Genomic DNA, 21,022 nt, shown 5'->3' on the forward strand with positions numbered 1-21,022 from the left:
GCCCCCAAAACAGCCCAGCCCGCTCCTTCCCACCGGCTGCCCCTTTACTAAAATATCCCAAACCTTTTCCTCACTTTCCCCAAGCTGTTTTCCTCACCCTTCAGACGCCTGCTAGGAAAACAGTGCGAAGCAGGCAATTCTGCAAAGGGGGGGTAAAAACCCAGCAGCTCAGAGTGAGGCCTGTACAAGCGTGAAAACCAACCCAAACCAAACCATCCCGCCACCGTGAGGAAGGAGCGTCACACAGGCCCGGACGGCAACTATGCCGGGGTGAAGGAAATGTGTCTACAAGAACTCCTCAAGGACTAGAATTACTTCTCATGGGAAAAACGTGTAAACATGTCCCACTGAAATGAACATCATGACGCAAATGCTTAGTTACAGGACTGAAAATGAGCCCCTTTCAACCCAAAACGTGCAAGAAAAAGAAATTCGACATTTTACTGATGCCTAAGGGCAGCCAGTCAACCAATAGCGCACAGAAAGGCAAGTCTGGGCAGAGGGGCACATTCCGGGCAGAGGGGCACATCCTGGCCTTCCTGTGTTTCTCGGGGGCCACTGTTTTCTTAGGAGGGAAGAAAAGAGGGAGGGAGGAAGGAAAGCTGAAAGGGAAGGAAGAAAAAAGGGATGGAAGGAAAAGGAAAGAGGAAGGGAGGGAGGGAGAAAAGGGAGGGAGGGACAGAAGGAGGGAAGGAAGGAAGAAGAGAGGGAGAAGAGGAGGGACAGAGGGAAGGAAGGAACGAGGTAGGGAGGGATGGAGGGAAGGAAGGGAGAGAAGGAAGGGAGGGAGGGAGAGAAAGGAGGAAGGAAGGAAAGGGAGGGAGAGAAGGGAGGGAGGGAGAGAAGGGAGGGAGGAAGGAAGGAAAGGAAGGGAGGGAGAGAAGGGAAGGGAAGGGGAGGGAAGGGAAGGGAGACAAGAAGGGAGAGAAGGGAGGAAGGAAGGAAGGGAGGAAGGGAAGGGAGGGAGAGAAGAGAAAGAAGGAAGGAAGGGAAGAGAAGGAAGGGAAGAGAAGGAAGGGAAGAGAAGGAAGGGAAGAGAAGGGAGGGAAGGAAGGGAAGAGAAGGGAGGGAAGGAAGGGAGAGAAGGAGGGAAGGAAGGAAGGGAGAGAAGGAGGAAGGGAGGGAGGGAGGGAGGGAGGGAGGGAGGGAGGGAGGAAGGAAGGAAGGAAGGAAGGAAGGAAGGAAGGAAGGAAGGAAGGAAGGATTGGTTGAAGAAAAAGGAGGGCTGGAGGGAAGGAGGAGGGAAGGAAGAGAGGATGTGACAGGAGATGATGAAGACAGGCAAGAGGGGAGAGAAGGAGGCTGGGGGGAGAGGGAAGGCGCTGATGCCATCCAGATCCATCCAGGCTGCCTCGTCCGTCGGACCTCCTTTTATACAACTATCCACTAAGCGAAGGAACCGGCAAAAATCTCTGCTCCCAGGAAACGCTTTCACCAGCTGCCGACTTGATTCACTCAGGTATTTTGATGCCAAAACACCCGAAAGTCCATCATAACTCGGGGATTTACAGATGAGAAAGAGGAGCAGAGAACTGACTGTGGGTGCCCTGGAAAAAGTTGCTTTAAACAAGGACCACAACAAAAATAAAAATAAAAATAATAACAACAAAAACCCTCCCTCCACTCCCAGGATCAAGGGGTTCAGACAAGCTGCAGTCCAGACGGACACGCGGCAAAGGAATGAGGAGCTAATGTCGTTCTCTGGTTTATTGAACAACAGTCCAACTTGAAAGCATTAAATAAGAGGCAACCATTTAGGAGGGGAACAATGGCTTAAAAATAAAAATGAAGACAGAGCCGGAGCAGGTCACATTTTTCACATGAGTGACGAAAAGCAAATGATTGAGACGTAAAGGGAACGCTGGCAATGCTACAGAATAGAGCCCCTGGAGGCACAGGCTGCCCTGCGTCCCCAGCCTCGGGGCGGAACAGAGAGCAACCCCAAAGCCTGCCCCACTGTGTCCCTTCCAGCTGCCCTTCTGCTCAGAACACCCGGAGCTGAGGGTTCCAAGTTCACGGCAGAACCGCTTCCCTTAAAAAGCCAGCAAAGGTTACGTGGATTTCTCCCCCGCTTCCTTTTCTACAGACTTACACCGGCTCGGGATGTAAGGATAAAATTCTGTGCTGCTTGTAGCCCTGAGAAGTCAGCAGCTGTGAAATGCAGGTAGTTCCCGCTTCACCCTCTGACACCCAGAGTTCTTCGGGTCTCGGCAGAACATTGCCTGGAGCTGAGTGGGGTCATCCCTCCTAGACACTGTCCTCCCCAGCCCACCTTGTCTTCACGGAGGCAGAGAACCTGCTGCACGTAGAATCCAAGCAATACGCTAAGCTTCATTAAGTATTTTTCCTCCAGTTAAAAAGCAGTCCTACATGTTGGAAAACGTCTTTGTTTCCCTGAATGACTGAAAGCAACTCGCAAGAATCCAGCCACGGAAAACCCCTCCGGTGGCAATATTTTAAAAGTAATTTCCCCTGTGCTATGGAGTCTAAAAGAGAAGCAGCAAGAGTCCTTTCCGGTAATCAAATCAAACACACCCTGTGTGGAAAAGCTGGCAGCACGGGGGAACCGGACTTTTAGGGCTGAGACACACGAGACATAACCTCCAGACCCGTGAGCCGCCCACTTTTGTTTCGTTTTGTTTTGAGACAAGAGTCTCACTCTGTCATCCAGACTGGAGTGCAGTGGCGCAGTCTTGGCTCACTGCAACCGCTGACTCCTGGGCTCAAGCGATTCTCCCACCTCAGCCTCCCAAGTAGCTGGGATTACAGGTACATGCCACCACACACCTGGCTAATTTTTTTGTATTTTTAGTAGAGACGAGGCTTCACCATGTTGGTTGGCCAGGCTGGTCTCGAACTCCTGACCGCAGCATGACCCACCACCCAGTTTTCAAGGACCAACTCCACAAAGTGAATTTTGACAGGGAGCAAGAAGCAGGCTGACAGCAACCTGTCGAAAACGCAACACATTCCACACCTGTTTTTCTTTTTTTTTTTTTTTTTTTTTTTTTGCTTTTTGTTAAGTGCCTGCATTTTTTACTCATCTGTCACATTTTTAACCAAACATTTTTTTAAAAAGTCTCTCTTTTGAAGAAGGGCATTTTGGCTAAAAGGTCTCTCCCCGTTTCCCAGAAGCAAGAGGTCCCTGCTTGCAGGAGAATGTAAACATGAATTCAGTGATCTGGACCTCGCAGAAGTCACACATGATCAGGAAAGGCTCCTTCGACGCCACCCAGAATGTTCCTGTGTCTCGTACACCCTCCCAGGGAGAACTTGCATCAGAGATGGTATGGTGTGGGCCTTAAGTATCCGTGAAGGAACAGCCCCTCTAGGCTCTGCTGCACGCGGGGAGTTGAGCGTTGCAATTCCCAAGCAGAAGCCATCAGGGCCCCGGGAATAGGGGAGGAAAGGAAACCCACTCAAAGCCGCCTCTCTTGTGTCTTTTTTTTTCTTTTTCAGAGAGTCTCGCTCTTGTCACCCAGGCTGGAGTGCAGTGGAGCAATCTCAGCTCACTGCAACCTCCACCTGCCAGGTTCAAGTGATTCTCTGGCCTCAGCCTCCAGAGTAGCTGGGATTACAGGCACGTACCATCATGCGTAGCTAATTTTTGTATTTTTAGTAGAGACAGGTTCGCCATGTTGGCCAGTCTGGTCTCCATCTTCTGACCTCAGTTAATCTGCCCACCTCGGCCTCCCAAAGTGCTGGGATTACAGACGAGAGCCACCACGCCTGGCCCTCTCTCGCTTCTCGAATCTCTTTCCTTTTTCCACCTTCTAGGCGTCAAAGACAGTGGATGGTCTCTGAGGTTCAAAACCAAGCTGACCGGGTGAGTATGTACAGCAAAGCATCCAGTGGGCTGCTGCGGGGACGACTTGTAAGACAAGTCGCTTCCTCGCTACAGGAAGCCGCTGTCCCTGATGCCAAAGAAGCCGCCGCTGACGCCGTCCCCCAAGGAGAACACCTGCTCCTGGTCCAGGCCCCACTCCCCCTCGTCCTGGTCCTCGGGTTCCGCCTCTGCCCCACTCCGGGCGTTCTCATACAGAAACACCTGCTCGTCCACGTGCGCGGGGGCCAGCCGGTTCCTCTTGGCGCTGACCACGTTGGTGGCGGAACCGAAGAGACGCTCGGGCGCCACGCGCGTGGCTGTCACGCACCAGTACTTCTGAAGCACCTTGGGCAGCAGGGGGAAGAGGGCCAGGCGGTCCGACCACCACTTGAGGGGGTCTTCGTTGAGGCCGAGCACCTTCTGGGATTTGAAGTTGCTCAGCTCCTCCACCACCTGGGCGTGCCATTCCTCCTGGTCCTCCATGCCACCCGTCTGGCAGAAGATCTCGGCCAGCATGTTGTTGATGACGCTGCTGGGCGGAGGCGTGGACGTCCGCATGAGCTTCTTCACGGGAGGCTCCTCGGGCACCGGGAAGACCTTGTCCTCGGCCGGCCGGTAGCCACCGTCTTTGACCTTGTCCAGCAGGCCCTTGGCCTCTTCCACGACGCGGTTCTCCACCTGCTGCCGCTCGAAGGCAGAGAGGAAGGGCAGCCTCTTGTAGCGGGGGTCCAGGAAGGTGGCGACGTTGAGAAACATGTCAATCTCAGGCGTCTCCTGGTAGGTCTTGGAGAGCTCCTTGGCGATGACCTCCTTGGCCATGCTGAGCTCCTTGGAGTCCGTCTCCTTGATGTTGAGCGTGGTGTTGAGCAGCATGTGCAGCAGCGGCTTCACCATGCTGATGGTGGGGTACCTGGAGGCCGACAGCATCTCGGCCACCTGCTTGAACGGCTGCAGGAGCTCGACCAGCCCCTCGATGGTGGCCCACTCGCTGGCCTCCAGCATCAGGTGGTGGTTGTTGCTGTCCTCCACGAGGACCCCGGCGATGACGAACTGCTGCTCCTTGAGGCGCTGCAGCATGGCCAGCGTGCTCCCCCACCAGGAGACGCGGTTGCTCACCAGCATGCAGTGGGCCATGTTCTGCTGCTTCTGCTTCTCATAGAGCATGTACATGGCCACGGCAGACTGCTGGAAGTACTCCACCAGTTTGCGGCAGCGCGACAGCAACGCCCCCAGCTTCGGGAGCTGGAAGGCCTGCTGGATGCCGGCGTTGAAGGTGTGGCCCAGGCAGGGCATGTGCACGGCGATGTCCAGCAGGGAGCACGCCTTCACGATGTCTTTGCTGTAGTTGGTGGTGGCCCCAAAGACCTTGGCGCTGATGCCCCACTCGATGAAGACCTCGTAGAGCACCCGCGTGATGGTCTCCGCCGTGTTCTCTTCGGGCACCTCGAAGGTCTTCAGGCAGCGGGAGCCCACGGACAGGCAGTTGGGGGCGCCCAGGCCCAGGAAGTGGGCGGCCAGCGTGACGTAGGCACGGTTCTGGTTCTCGCTCCTCCACATGTCAGTGGAGATGCCACACCAGGTGGCCTCAACCAGCTCCTTCAGGATCACCTCCCGGACGGCCCCGTACTTCTCAGGGATGGCTTTGGTGGAGATGTACTTCCGGCTGGGCAGCTCGTACCGGGGGTCAGCCGTCTTCAACAGCACCTTGAAGGTGGGCTCGTCCACGATGGAGGCCGGGTACAGCCCCTCGCAGATGAGGCCCAGCACCGCGGCCGTCAGCTCTTGCTGCTTCTTGCTGTCGTAGCCGTGGCCTGCCTTGACAGCCAGCGCGTCCTGCCCAGGCTGCTGCGATGACTCGGGCTTCAGCTTGGAGAAGGCGGTGGCAAAGGCCTCGCGCATCTGCTCCGTGTTGCTCTTCACAAACTCGCAGAATTCCTCCGGGTGGTTCTTCTCCAGGTGGTAGGACAGGTTGGAGGTGTTTCCGGAGTAGGCGATCTGCGCCATGCAGATACGGCAGTAGATTTTCTTCCACTGCAGGATGCATCCCTCGGCATTGGTGTCAAAGCCGAAATACTTCCACACCTTGCTCTTGGCGCGGGGGTGGGCCACCAGCTTCAGGTCTGTCTGGGAGCTCTCCAGGCTTTTATTCTCCATTGCTTCTCCACTGCAGCCTGCCTGCTTGGACGGCCGCTCATGCGTGGGGACCTGCTGAGAAGGACCAAGACAAACACAGCATGAGAAGGGACCCAGGCAGATGTGGGAGCCCTGCTGGGGAGGCGGCCGCGGTGCCGGGGCAGCTCCGCTTTCAACCAAAGGGCACTGGGGCCGGACAGCCGGACCTTCCTTGCGGGTCACTTTTGCAAAGCGGAGGAGGGAAGCTAGCGCAGGAACACGCTCTTTCTTCTACGTTAATCCAACGCAGCGATGCCGCACATGTCAACGTACAGGTTTGCGAGTGAGCACGGCATTTTTGCAGGGCTGTACCTGACAAGTGCCTTTTTTTTTTTTTTTTTTGAGACAGAGTCTCGCTCTGTCACCCGGGCTGCAGTGCAGTGGCGTGATCCTAGCTCACTGCAACCTCCGCCTCCCGGGTTCAAGCGATTTTCCTGCCTCAGCCTCCTGAGTAGCTGGGATTACAGGCGCCGCCACCATGCCCAGCTAATTTTGTAGCTTTAGTAGAGACACTATGTTGGTCAGGCTGGTCTCGAACTCCTGACTTCAGGTGATCCACCCGCCTCGGCCTCCCAAAGTGCTGGGATGACAGACGTGAGCCACCGCGCCCGGCCTGACAGTGCCCTTCTCATCACAGGGGCTTGTTGTTCCTGTTCTAAGAGCTTTGCCAAGCACCTGCCACGTGGGAAAGCTGCGTAGATCTTTTCTGGGGACGTCGCCTACACAGAAGAGTCCACAAGCGGCCAGACAGACCCCCCTGCCGGCAACCATCACAGCAAGAATCGCTGTCGAATGCCACCCGAGTTTCATTGACTGCATTAAAGAAGCCAAACAGGACCTCCATCTGGCCACAGAAGGATTTCCTATGGCTAAGAGGCATTGCACACTCTTCTCCAAGTTTATGGTTTAAAATGAAGCCATGTGGAATGTCACAGGCTTTGTTTTTAGCACAGGTACATCCGTGATCTATAAGCACGTCTGAAGAAGCATGGATTTCTCAATCCCTGGAACTTCTCAAAACGCCCATTGTGTCCAGTCACACCTGTGGGCAGAAAGGCCCAACTGGGCAAATATCACACACCTGTGCAAACATCATGGGGCACTTGGTGTGGAGGCTTAGATGACCCCGAAGCCAGTCCCTAGGGTTCCTGTTGAGGTTGAAGACTCACTCACACATACAGGCCCTTCCAAGTGCCACTCAGGAGGCCACCTCTGTGACTGGGTTGCCCAAAATGACAGCTGGGCTTTGTTAAAAGGTGTAATTGTATCTGCCAGTGTCCAGCACAGCACTCAGGAGGGTAAACAACGAAATGCACCACCCAGGCACGTTCAGAGTGTCGGGACAGTCAGTGCAAGGAGGCATATTTCAATGATCACTATAGTGGGTTGAAAAGCATCCTCCCCTGCCAAAGAAAATCTGTATCCACCTGGTACTGGTGACCTTGTTTGGAAAAAGGGTCTCTGCAGATGTATTAATAATGAAGGCAAAGATCTTAAGATCAGATTATTCTCAGTCGGGGTGGTCCTAAAGGCAGTGACCAGTGTCCTTAATAGAAGACAGAAGAGGAGACACAGACACAGAGGAGAAGGCCACATGGAGACAGAGGCAGAGACTGGAGTGATGCGGCCACAAGCCCAGAATGCCTGGAGCCCCCAGGAGCTGGGAGAGGCAGGAAGGATCCTCCCCTGGAGCCTCCAGAAGGAACTGCTAAAATCATGGTGGATTGAACAGTGGCCCACAGAAAGATCTCCACATCCTAAAGCCCAGGACGTGGAATGAGATCTTACGTGGTTATAAGAAATTTTGTAGATCTAATGAGTTACGGATGTGGAGATGAGGTCATCCGGGATTCAGGTAAGCCCTAAATGTGGTGACAGATGTCTTTATAAAAGACAGAAGAGGAGACACAGACACAGAGAAGGCCACATGGAGAGAGAGACAGAGGCTAGAGTGATGATGTGGCTGGCCTGAAGCCCAGGGACGCTGGGAGCCCCCAGGAGCTGGGAGAGGCAGGAAGCATCCTCCGCCTAAGCCTCCGGAGAGAGCGCAGCCCTGAGACACTTTGATTTCAGACTTCTGGCCTCCAGAACTGGGAGAGAATAAGCTATGGTTTTAAGCCCTCCGGTTTCTGGTACTTTATTACAGCAAGGTATTCTGAAGGTTAATTTTGCCCCCAGTAATGGGTAGAGGTCTTAGAAAGGCCCCCCGTCTTCACGGGCAGTTGCGGCCTACGTTGCTGGCTTTCCATCAACGGTGCCTGTCCAGCGCTTTTTAGGGAGCCGCCACCATGTGCCAGGTGAACTGGGCATTACCATAGCCCAGGAGCGCTGCTTCCCAAAAGCAGGGTGCAAGGATGGGGGTCCTCTGACCAACGCCAGCATCCTGGTTTGTTCTAAGGTAGCAAGCCAAGAGAATGAATAACGCAACCGGGACTTCCAGAAAACGGAACACTCAACCTGCATGTTCTGCAGCCCAGTTAGGGTGGGGCCCCTGGATTACACAGTCAGCGGAGGCAGAAAATCATCTCAAGAGGCCTCGGTCTAGCTCTGAAGTGCTCGCTTTTAAGTCTGACCTGAGTGAGAGGTCACAGCTGTTATCAGATCCTCCATCTCCATCATCATCATCATCATCATCATCATCATATTATTTGGGTGAAACAGGCTTTGGTACTTGGGGGAAAAGGTTTACATTCCATTATTATCATCTGTGCTATTAGGCTGAAAGAGGTCCCAGTCCTCAAACAAAGTTTACGTTTTATTATTATTATTATTATTATGAGGCTGAAAGCAGTTCTGGAACCTGAAGGAAAGGTTTCTATTCCATTATTTATTACTACTTTTATTAGTATGATGATTAGGCTGGAAGAGGTCCCAGTGCCAGTAACAAAGGTTGATATTCTAATTATTATCGTTATGGTTGTTATCATTATGAGGCTGAAAAAGGCCCCAGTACCTGTAGCAAAGTGTTTTATATTGGCACCAGGTGCAGTGGCTCATGCCTGTACTCTCAGCACTTTGGGAGGCCAAGGCGGATGCATCACCTGAGGTCAGGAGTTTGAGATCACCCTGGAAAACATGGTGAAACCCCTCCTCCACTAAAAATACAAAATTAGCCGGGCATGGTGGTGGCACATGCCTGTAGTCCCAGCTACTCGGGAGGCTGAGGCAGGAGAATCGCTTGAACCCGCGAAGCAGACGTTGCAGTGAGCCGAGATCGCGCCATTGCACTCTAGCCTGGGCAATAAGAGCGAAACTCCGTCTCAAAAAAAAGAAGAAAACAAACAAAAAAAAGATTTATATGCTATTATTACTATTATTTTTAGGCTGGAAGAGGTCCCGATACCTGGAAGAAAAGTTTATACTTGGTTATTATTATCTGTCTGAAGGAGGTCCTGAAAGCTGGAGCAAACATCCAAATTCTATTATTATTATTATTATTATTGTGATTATTTGACTGAAAGAAGTCCCAGTGCCTGGGGCAAAGGTTTCTATTCTATTATTATCATTGTTGTTATGATGTGGCTGAAACAGGTTCTGATACCTGTAGCAAAGGTTTATATTATTATTATTATTAATAGGCTGGAAGAGGTCCCGAACACCTGGAACAAAAATTTTCATTCCATCATTATTATTATTATTATTATTATTATTAGGCTGAAGGAGGTTCTGGAACCTGGAGCAAAGGTTTTTATTCTATTGTTATTACTTTTGTTATTAGGCTGAAAGAGGTCCCGGTAACAGAACAAAAGTTTATATTCTATTATTATTATTATTTGGCTGAAAAAGGTGCCAGGGCCTGTAGTCAAGGTTTATACTCTATGATTATTATTAGGCTGAAAGAAGTCTGGGTACCTGGAACAAAAGTTTATATTTTATTATTATTATGTGGCTGAAAAAGGTTGTGGTAGTTCAGTCAAAGGTTTATGTTGTATTATTATCGTTGTTATTATTATTATTTGGCTCACAGGTGTCCCAGTACCTGGATCAAAGGTCTATATTCTATTAATACTATTCTTATTATTACTATTTGGCTGAAAAGAGGTTCTGGTACCTAGAGCCAAGTTTTATATTCCACTATTATTGTTATTTGGCTGAAAGAGGTCCTAGTACCTAGAAAAAAGTTTATATTCTATTATAATTATTATTACTATCATTATTATTGGTCTGAAAGAGGTCCTAGTACTGTGAATGAAGGTTTCTATTCTATTGCTCTTCTTATTTGGCTGAAGGAGCTCCCAGGACCTGGAGCAAAGGTTTGTATTCTATCATTATTATCATTATTACTATTGCTATTGTTAATATTGGGCTGAAAGAGGTCGCAGTACCCTGAACAAAGGTTTATATTCTATTATCATTAATATTATTATTGTTACTTGGCTGAAAGACATTCCAGGAGATGAAGGAAAGGTTTGTATTCTATCATTATTGTCATTATTACTATTGCTATTGTTAATATTGGGCTGAAAGAGGTCACAGTACCCTGAGCAAAGGTTTCTATTCTATTATCATTAACATTATTGTTATTATTTGGCTGAAAGACATTCCAGGAGATGAAGCAAAGGTTATATTCTATCATTATTATTACTATTGGTGTGATTATTACTGGGTTGAAAGAGATCGCAGTACCCTGAACAAAGGTTTATACTCTCATTAATATTATTATTATTTGGCTGAAAGACGTCCCAGGAACGTGAAGCAAAGGTTTATATTTTATCATTATTATCATTATTCCTAGTTATTATTATTATTGGACTGAAAGACGGCCCAGTACCATGAACAAACATTTATATTCTATTATTATTAATATTATTATTACTTAGGTGAACAAAGGATTATATTCTATTATGATGATCATTATTATTATTTGGCTGAAACAGGTCTAGTACCTGGAGCGAAGTTTTGTACCGACAGCAGAAATTCCCAAACCCCTAACCAAGTGACTCCTGGATGGAGGCACAAGAAGCTCCCTCCTACATGTCGCCTGCTGTCAGAATCCCATGGGACTCCCAGGTAAAGAACCGTCCACACAGCAGGTGGGTTCCACCTGAACCCACGTAACAGCCACAGCGGAGCTGGCCTTCTGCAGTGAGTACCCTCCCTCCTCCTTCCTCCTCCCTTGCAGTGCTTCCGTGCACACAAGGCCACGAATAAAGGTTGCTGCAAACCAGCCTCTCACTGCCTCATTCTTCAAGGCTGGTGCAGCATCCCCGGTGGGGGGATTGCGGGGGATACTCCCCAGAACGCTCTCAGGGGGCCGGCGATTTCACGTTTCCAACTGCACATCGTGAGAGGCCAGTAGACGTGGCTCACATGACTCTTACCAGAACGACACGTCACAAGACACCAGTGTGAAGAAGCAGAGGAAGGAGCCAGCCACCGTCTATCCCTTTGTGGATGAGGCTGACAAAACCCTAAAACTCAGCCATTCTTCTCCCTAAGTTATTATTCTGGAAATGGCCATCATTTTTATTTTAAAAAACATACAACACATGGCCAAAGGGTAGCAAGTTTCTGTTCGATGGGTGAAATAAGTTTCAGTGACCTACTGCACAGCGTGGTGGCTATAGTTATTAGTGTATTACGTATTTCAAAATAGCTAAAAGAGGTTTTTATTTTTATTTTTTTATTTTATTTTTTATTTTTTGAGACGGAGTCTCGCTCTGTCGCCCAGGCTGGAGTTCAGTGGCGCAATCTCGGCTCACTGCAAGCTCCGCCTCCCGGGTTCACACCATTCTCCTGCCTCAGCCTCCTGAGTAGCTGGGACGACAGGCACACACTGCCACACCCAGCTAAATTTTTGTATTTTAATAGAGACAGGGTTTCACTGTATTGCCCAGGCTGGTCTCAAACTCCTGAGCTCAGACAATCCACCCGCCTCAGCCTCCTAAAGTGCTGGGATTACAGGCGTGAGCCACTGTGCCCAGCCCACTAATAGATATTTTAAATGTCTTGTGTGCAGTGTATACTGCTCAGGTGATGGGTACACCGAAATCTCACAAATTACCACTAAAAAACGTACTCATGGAACCAAACACCCCCTGTTCCCCTATAATCTATGGAAATAAAAAACAGAAAAACAGCTAAAAGAGATTTTACATGTTCCCACCACAAAGGAAAAACAGCAGGTGATAGATGTTAGCAAGATTTAATTGTACACATTTACATATTTATATAAAACTATCAGTTGTTTTCATTTACATCTACATTATACACAACTTACTTGTATTTTATATTTATAGAAAAGTATAAATTATTCTAAAAACATATATATTTAATAAAAATAAAATAAACAATAAATATATGACATACATTCTTGGTAGTAACATGTAACTGGCCTGTTACCATTACTTTTAAATAAATTGTTAAATATGTTTTAAATTTCTGTTTTAATGTCTAACAGGATGACTTATTGACTGTTATAGTCCACAAAAACAAAAACTGTCCGGGGTCCTCGTTTTTTTGAAGGGGATTCTATGATCAAGAAGTTGGAGGCTGGGCACAGGGGCTCACTCTTATAATCCCAGCAATCTGGGATGCCAAGATGGACGGCTCACCTGAGGTCGGGAGTTTGAGACCAGCCTGACCAACATGGAGAAACCCCATCTCTACTAAAAATACAAAATTAGCCAGGCGTGGTGGCACATACATGCCTGTAATCCCAGCTACTCGGGAGACTGAGGCAGGAGAATCACTTGAATCCGGAAGGCAGAGGTTGTGGTGAGCCGAGATCACGCCATTGCACTCCAGCCTGGGCGACAAGAGCAAAACTTGGTCTCGAAAAAAAAAAAAAAAAAAGAAGTTGGAAAACTGCTGTTTTTACTCCTACCTGATCTCTAATAGCCACTGTTCACTACTTACAAAACCAACAAGAATTAACTTTCCCTTTGTAGGTTAAAAAAAAAAAGTTTGAAAAGTAGGACTTCTATAAATAGCTTTGTAAGTGGGCCAGTTGGCATATTTTTTGTAAATACTCACTCCTGTGGTACAGCATTTACGAGTCCATTTTGCATCCCAGAAAGTGAAGGAATATTCTGTGGCCTATTATTTACAACAGAACTTTTAAGAAAAGTTCTGTGCAGTCCTGGAACTGGACTTGACTATAGGTACCATCAAGTTTCTCTCCTTTTGCAAAACTCATTGATGCATCAGAGAAAATGTAATTTCTAAACACATCACCCTGTTATTAATACTGGTGGGTAGAGACTTTCTTCACTCAATACGATCAATTTCAACAGATTTCAGGCCACATCAATGTTCAAGTTTTGATGCCATATTAGGATATTAAATGCACTGATTAAATCACCTATTTTAAGATCCAACCAACAGATACACCTTACTGAATGGGCCGCATGGACAGTCTTAAGAACACAGAGACAGACCCTCTTACAGGAATTGTCAATTTGCTTCTAAACCCCCTCTGTAAAGGCATGACCAACATCTATGATTAATTTGTAATTATCTTGTTTTTCCATGATGAAGACACCATTTAGGAGTGGATTCCAGCCGCAGTTTCTTCCTTCTCATACTATGTAAGTCAACTCATGTGGAATGTGTAACCCCGGCATTTCCTTTGTAAGATACCTAAGAACAAGCTCCATTTGGAAATCCTAAGAAAAAACTGCCCTTGCTTCCAGTCTGCAGTGGGGAAACTGGCCCTCGTGGTTATTCAAACAGCTTAGCTCAAATGCTCTGGACAAAGTTCAGCGTTTCCTCATCAACAGTGACGGTCCACCAGAGAGAAGCAAATGCAAAGTGCCGTCTAGGAAGCTGGCCACCAGCAGACCCCGGAAAACGGCATTCCTCCACTGATAACGAAAATGACTTTTAATCCAAACACAGGAAGGGGCTCGATGAGGCCAAGCTACTGAAGTTAATCTTTAGAGAAGACCGTTCTGTTTCGATACATGCCGGGTACAGAGTCCTTTGGCAGACACGTGACTTCACCAGAAGCTTGTCCTCTTTAACAACCCTCTGTTGTTGTTATTTAATCAATACAGGGGGAAAAAAAAGTATCCAGCCCTCCTTTCTAATGCACAAAGAGCAAGTTTTTCAAAGGCCAGAGTTTTGGTGAGCTGCTGCGGGAACCCCAGCCTCTTCTGCCAGGGTCCACACAGGCCCTTTGGAAGGTTTAAGGGGACCTTTCTGTAAGCAAAACTAAAACATCACCTTCTGCGAGACTCCACACAATTGTTCGGTGGCTGTAACCCGTTCACCTTGCAACTGATTACTCACTTCAAACAAACATGCTCTCCTGCCCTAGGAAGGCCTGACTGCAGTTCCTTTACTCTCCTTCTTCTATGCACTTGTAATTATGCTAAGCAGGTTTAAAAAACAAACACTGAAGCCAGCCTGGCAGAAAAAGAAAAGCTTAGCTCACAGAAAACTCAAAGCTTTTTCTGGCTAGAGGCGGGAGAGAGTGAGGCTCATTTTAAAACATCCACTCCAGGCACGCTTCTCAAAGTGTGGAGCTGGGACCCCTGGGGTTCCCCCAGTGGGTGCAGAGTGGAAGTCGAAAGTCATTTCACAATAAGGCACCCAAGCGCTTCGCCTGGCTGACTCCCAGTCTCCCAGAGGCGTGCGGTAGTGTCTTCCAGAGGCCTCCTGACATGCCATGAAACCGTCTACAGAGGCAGAAATAACAGCTCTCTTCTTAGGCCGGACATTTAAGACATACGGGGCAACGTACACCACCATCCCCACCACACTGACCCTCTGAACGCTCTGTTTTGGATAACTGTCATTTTTGAAACAAACTGTCATTTAACCTAACATGGAATTATCATTCCCTTTATACCAGTTCACAAATAACTGTTTACAAGTTTCTAGATTTAAATTGAGAATATGGGCTGGGTACAGTGGCGCTCTGTCTGTAATCCCAGCAGTTTGGGAGGCCCACATTGGAGGACTGCTACAGGCCAGGGGGTTCAAGACCAGCCTGGGCCACATGGTGAGATGCCATCTCTACAAAAAATTTAAAACATTACCCAGGCGTGGTGGCTCACGCCTGTAAACCCAGCACTTTGGGAGACCCAGGTAGGAGCATTGCTTCGGCCCATGAGTTTCAGAGCGGCCTGGGCAACATAGGAAGACCCTATTGCTACAAAAAAAAATTAAAACATTAGACAGGTTTGGTGGCTCACAGCTGTAATTTACCCCAGCAGTTTGGGAGGCAAAGGCAGGAAGATCGCTTGAGCCCAGGAGTTTGAGACCAGCCTGGGCAACACAGCAAGACCCCGTCCACAAAAAATTTAAAACATCAGTCGGATGCAGTAGCTGGTGCCTGTAATGCCAGCACTTTGGGAGGCTGAGGCAGGACTGCTTGAGCCCAGGAGTTTGAGAGTAGCCTGGGCAACATAGCAAGAGTTCATCTCTACTTCCTATTACAAAAAAATAAATTAATAAGTTCTGAACCTACAAATCTATGAATATAAGTAATCTTCATACACAAAACACAGTGGCAGTCCTCACTGATGAGTTCAGACAGTAAACGAGTCCTGCAAAGTTGGAGCTCTGTGACTCAGAGATGTTTACAAAGGCCAAGGAAACAAAGTTGCCACTTAACGGGCCTGCCCTCCCCACCAGACCTCCGTGGCTCCCCAGTGCCCGAGCAGCCGCCCCTGGGTCCCCTCTGGAGACGTTCTCCGGAGAAGGGCCAGTCCTCACTTACCCTGGGGTCGGTGGGGGTCGAGGTCCCTGGGACGCCCCCTCCTCCCCTCCGGGGCCTGGCGGAGGCGCGCGGTCACTGGCCGACCGCAGGCGGCAGGCAGAGCTGCCTGCGGTCCGGGGCGCGGGGCGTGCGAGCCCCCGGGTCCCCGGCCATGGCCCGGAGGTGTCCGTGTGGGCCGGGGGGCGGTTGCCCGGGGGCGGCTCGGTTGCAGCCCGACCCGGGACAGGCGGGGAGGACACACGCGCGGGGAGGGAAGGGCCGGGCCGGGCCAGGCGCAGGGGGCGCGGGGAAGAGCCGGCGGGGACGCGAAGCGCGGGGCGGGGAGGTCCCAGCCGCGCACGCCCCCCGCAACCCCGGCCCCACCGCGACCCCCGCCCAGTCCCACTTCCGGGAGCGCCACCGCCTCGCCAAGGTCACGCGGAGACCCCGCGCCCCCGCCCCCGAGCCCGCCCCGGCCCGCGCCCGCGCCCACCCGGGTCCCCGGAGCCCCGACCCCCACCCCGCCCCGCTGACCTGGCTCCAGGAAGCCCCCGCAGCAACGCCGTAGCAGCTGCGCCAGGATCACCGCGGCGCCGGCCGCGTAGACCCGCAGGGCCGCCCGCGCCGCAGACAATGGCGACATGGCTGCCCCGGCCGCGCCGCCGCCGCTTCCGCGCCGCCCGCGGGACTCTGCGCCCGCCCGCCCGCCCGGACGGACGGCGGAAACGCGCCCGCCCCGGACCGCCCCCTGCCCGCCGCGGACCGCCCCGGCCTGCCGGGACCCCCCCACCCCAGACCCCGCCCGGGCCCGCTGGGATCCCGCATCGCCTGCAGGACTGGGGACCCCCAGCGGACCACCGACCCCAGCCAGGACGCCCCCCCCAGGACCACAGACTCTAGCCAGGACGCCCCCCCAGGACCACAGACCCCAGCCAGGACGCCCCCCCCAGGACCACAGACCCCAGCCAGGACGACCCCCCCCAGGACCACCTACCCCAGCCAGGACGCCCTCCCCAGGACCACAGACTCCAGCCAGGATGCCCCCCCAGGACCACAGACCCCAGCCAGGACGCCCCCCCCAGGACCACAGACCCCAGCCAGGACGCCCCCCCGCCAGGACCACAGACCCCAGCCAGGACGCCCCCCCCAGGACCACAGACCCCAGCCAGGACGACCCCCCCCAGGACCACCTACCCCAGCCAGGACGCCCTCCCCAGGACCACAGACTCCAGCCAGGATGCCCCCCCAGGACCACAGACCCCAGCCAGGACGCCCCCCCCAGGACCACAGACCCCAGCCAGGACGCCCCCCCCCGCCAGGACCACAGACCCCAGCCAGGACGCCCCCCCCCCCAGGACCACAGACCCCAGCCAGGACGCCCCCCCCAGGACCACCCCTCCAGGACCACAGACCCCAGCCAGGACGCCCCCCGCAGGACCACAGACCCCAGCCAGGACCACCCCTCCAGGACCACAGACTCCAGCCAGGATGCCCCCCCAGGACCACAGACCCCAGCCAGGACGCCCACCCCCAGGACCACAGACCCCAGCCAGGACGCCCACCCCCAGGACCACAGACCCCAGCCAGGACGCCCCACCCCAGGACCACCTACCCCAGCCAGGACGCCCTCCCCAGGACCACAGACTCCAGCCAGGATGCCCCCCCAGGACCACAGACCCCAGCCAGGACGCCCCCCCCCAGGACCACAGACCCCAGCCAGGACGACCCCCCCCCAGGACCACCTACCCCAGCCAGGACGCCCTCCCCAGGACCACAGACTCCAGCCAGGATGCCCCCCCAGGACCACAGACCCCAGCCAGGACGCCCCCCCCCAGGACCACAGACCCCAGCCAGGACGCCCCCCCGCCAGGACCACAGACCCCAGCCAGGACGCCCCCCCCCAGGACCACAGACCCCCAGCCAGGACGCCCCCCCCAGGACCACAGACCCCAGCCAGGACCACCCCTCCAGGACCACAGACCCCAGCCAGGACGCCCCCCGCAGGACCACAGACCCCAGCCAGGACCACCCCTCCAGGACGCCCCCCGCAGGACCACAGACCCCAGCCAGGACCACCCCTCCAGGACCACAGACTCCAGCCAGGATGCCCCCCCAGGACCACAGGACCCCAGCCAGGACCACCCCTCCAGGACCATGACCCCAGCCAGGACCACCCCTCCAGGACCACCGACCCCCAGCCAGGACGCCCCCCCCCCCCCAGGACCACAGACTCTAGCCAGGATGCCCCCCCCAGGACCACAGACCCCAGCCAGGACTCCCTCCCCAGGACCACAGACCCCAGCCAGGACGCCCCCCCCCAGGACCACAGACTCCAGCCAGGACTCCCTCCCCAGGACCACAGACCCCAGCCAGGACGCCCCCCCCAGGACCACAGACTCCAGCCAGGACTCCCTCCCCAGGACCACAGACCCCAGCCAGGACCCCCACCCCAGGACCACAGACCCCAGCAGGGATCCCACACACACACCCACGGCCAGGACCACAGACCTCAGCCAGAACTCCCCGCCGCCCACCCCCAGGACCACAGACCCCAGCCAGGAATCCCCCCCAGGACCACAGACCCCAGCAGGGACCCTCCACACCCCCACCAGGACTAACGACCCCAGCCAGTATGCCCCCAGGACCACAGACCCCAGCCAAGACCCCCACCAGGGGCCACAGACCCCAGCCAGGACCACCCCAGTACCACAGGACACGCCCAGGACCACAGACCCCAGCCAGCACCCAACTCAGATCCATAGATTCCTCCCAAGAACCCCCCCACAGGACCCCAGACCCCTGCTGGGACCCCCAAGACCACAGACCCCCCACTGGGGCACCCCCAGACCACAGACCCCCCCAATGGGGCACCCCCAGACCACAGACCCCCCCAAGAACCCCACCAGGACCACAGACCTCCACCAGGATTCTCCAGGACCACAGATCCTCCCAGGGTCCCCCCAGGACCACAGACCTTCACTTGGACCCCACCACCAGGACCCCTTTCCTAGGATCACAGACTCCTACCTACTGGGGCCCCCTTCCAGGACCTCCACCTCCACCAGAACCACCCCTGGACCACAGGCCCCAGCCAGCACCCTGCAAGACCACAGACCCCTGCCAGGACGCCCCCCAGGACTACAGACCCCAGCTGGGACTGCCTCCCCAAGACCCCACACTCCAGCCAAGACGGTGGAACCCCATTCAGACCCCAGCCAGGCCCCCCATCATGGGATAACACATCCTCCAACCAGACCTCACAAGGGACCGGGACCACTATGGGAACCACGCTCCCCATCTTAGCCAGAATCATGGAACCCCATGCAGACCCCAGCAGGGACCACAGACCCCCACTTGGACCCCATGGGGAACCCCAGACGACCACCCAGACCCACGCCAGGATTATGGAGCAGGACTCCCACAGAGGACTCTGGTCAGCTGCAAGGACCATGGACCCCACACTCCAGTTCCTACTGAGACCACAGACCCTGCCCCAAGCGCAGACCCCACACTCCAGTTTCTACTGAGACCACAGACCCTGCCCCAAGCACCGACCCCACACCCCAATTCCTACTGAGAGAGACCACAGACCCCACCCCAATTCCTGCCAGGCCACAGACACCACCCACCAAACCCACCCCTCCATTTCCCTGCCCCCCTGCAACCCTGCAGGGACCACGGACCCCCATCCCAGCCCCTGCAGAGAACTCCAGACTACTTCAGGTACCACGAACCCCTCCCTACCCTGATCCCTACTGGGATAGCAGACCCTTACTCGGACCTTGGTTGGGAACCCCAGACAACCACAGAGTTGTCTGGGCTCCCTCAGGGAACCCCAGCCCAGCACAGAACCCCCACTCATACCCTTACCAGGGCCAGGCTGAAACCCCACAAGGATCCCCCACCAGGACAAAGGCTGAAACCCCACATGGATCCCCCACCAGCCTCCTGCTGGAATTCTTCATGGATCCCCTCACCCAGACACTCAGACCTTCACCCCACCGCAACCCTCCCAGTCCCTCACCCGGTCCCCCGGGGGACCCCAGACCTGGCATCCAGACTCCAGACAGATCCTAACACCCGCTGTGTTTGGAAGACAGGAGCCTGGGAGAGCTGGGGTGACACCATTTTAATCATCAACTCCATCTTAAAAACCAGGAAGACACATTCTTTGCCGGTCACGGCCCATGGTCATAAGATGTTTACGGCTGAAGAAATGACTTAATAATGCCTCCAAGGACAAACACAGACAACAGCAGATTGTCTGGATGTCGCCATATCGCGTAACCATATATGCTTTTAAAGATAATTACAGTCATGCTTTGACGTGCTTGGGCCCAAAAATGCGAAGGATGGCTCTCTCTAAATCAACAAAGGAATAAATGTCACGCAGTCAGCTCACCTGCACGTAGACATAACCTAGCTTTTACATAGATAAGACAGACACCTATAGAAGAAACTTTTAAAACAAACACAAGGTGTTACACCTCTATGATGAAACAGTTTCTTTTTCTTTTTCTTTTTTTTTAAGAGAGTCTCACTCTGTTGCCCAGGCTGGAGTGCAGTGGCACAACCTCAGCTCACTACAACCTCTGCCTCCCGGGTTCAAGAGAGTCTCCTCTCTCAGCCTCCCTGGTAGCTAGGATTACAGGCATGCACCAGCACGCCCAGCTCATTCTCGTATTTTTAATAGAGACAGGATTTCACCAGGTTGGCCTGGCTGGTCTCAAACTCCTGACCTCAAGTGATCTGCCGGCCTCGGCCGCCCAAGTGCTGGGATTACAGGCGTGAGCCACCACACCCAGCCCATAATGGAATAGTTTCTAATAAACTAAAACTTCCCTGTACTCTTACGTCTCACCTTACATTACTTCCTGAGCAACATCCAAGAACCCACTCTTGGGGGCTAGATAGGGACCCCTCTCCTGCAACCCTGGGACCCTAGATCACCAACCCTATCCTCCCCAGGACCCTGACCTCCACTCTAGATCTGCACCCTCACATACACGCCAATGGTCGCCCCCAGCCCCTGCCGAGATCCAGGAGTAAGAATCTCCACCAGCAAGTCACCTGACCCTAACCAGGAACCCTATCCCTGCTGGGAGCCAGAACCCCACACTCCACAGCTTGCTGGGATCCTGGTACCTTGCAGGGCCACAACCCATGTGGAAGTTTGGCCCCCACTGGGACCCTGCATCCCCACTCCCATCCAGGCCTCACTCCCCCCAGAACCTCAACAGGCACTAACGGGCACCCCCAGTGTGCAGGTTGCACCCAGCCCCTGGGCGGGTTCTGGTGCAGATCTAAGATGATTGGAATACAGAGACCTACCAGACGCCTCAGGTCTGACCAGGTGTGCTCAGGTGTGGCCGGGTGAC

At 53.3% G+C, this 21,022-nt stretch overlaps 2 protein-coding genes across 3 annotated transcripts in view; both read right to left on the bottom strand.

The window, feature by feature from the left end:
- DHRSX (dehydrogenase/reductase X-linked) overlaps positions 1 to 16,294 on the bottom strand; it is a 293,745-nt gene extending 277,451 nt beyond the window's left edge. Inside the window, exon 1 of the mRNA XM_030926231.1 lies at positions 16,179 to 16,294. Within this exon, the coding sequence (XP_030782091.1) occupies positions 16,179 to 16,287 (109 nt within the window). The 5' untranslated portion in view covers positions 16,288 to 16,294. The remainder of the gene's footprint in view (positions 1 to 16,178) is intronic.
- On the bottom strand, positions 1,682 to 16,338 carry ZBED1 (zinc finger BED-type containing 1). 2 transcript variants are annotated; one of them, XM_030926230.1, is made up of 2 exons: positions 16,179 to 16,338; positions 1,682 to 6,031 (listed from the first exon to the last, which is right to left on the bottom strand). In XM_030926230.1, the coding sequence occupies exon 2, from the start codon at positions 5,978 to 5,980 to the stop codon at positions 3,896 to 3,898; it is 2,085 nt and encodes a 694-aa protein (XP_030782090.1). In that variant the 5' UTR covers positions 5,981 to 6,031; positions 16,179 to 16,338; the 3' UTR covers positions 1,682 to 3,895. The 2 variants fall into 2 exon arrangements, with proteins under 2 accessions (XP_030782090.1, XP_030782089.1); XM_030926229.1 differs by having other exon boundaries at positions 1,682 to 6,034.
- Between the last annotated feature and the right edge of the window lie 4,684 nt (positions 16,339 to 21,022).

Source organism: Rhinopithecus roxellana, chromosome 22 (assembly GCF_007565055.1).
Source record: "Rhinopithecus roxellana isolate Shanxi Qingling chromosome 22, ASM756505v1, whole genome shotgun sequence".
NCBI lineage: Eukaryota > Metazoa > Chordata > Mammalia > Primates > Cercopithecidae > Rhinopithecus > Rhinopithecus roxellana.

What these genes read in the sequence shown, in the direction of transcription:
- ZBED1 (XM_030926230.1), bottom strand. Translation starts at nt 5,980, where the DNA reads ATGGAGAATAAAAGCCTGGAGAGCTCCCAGACAGACCTGAAGCTGGTG.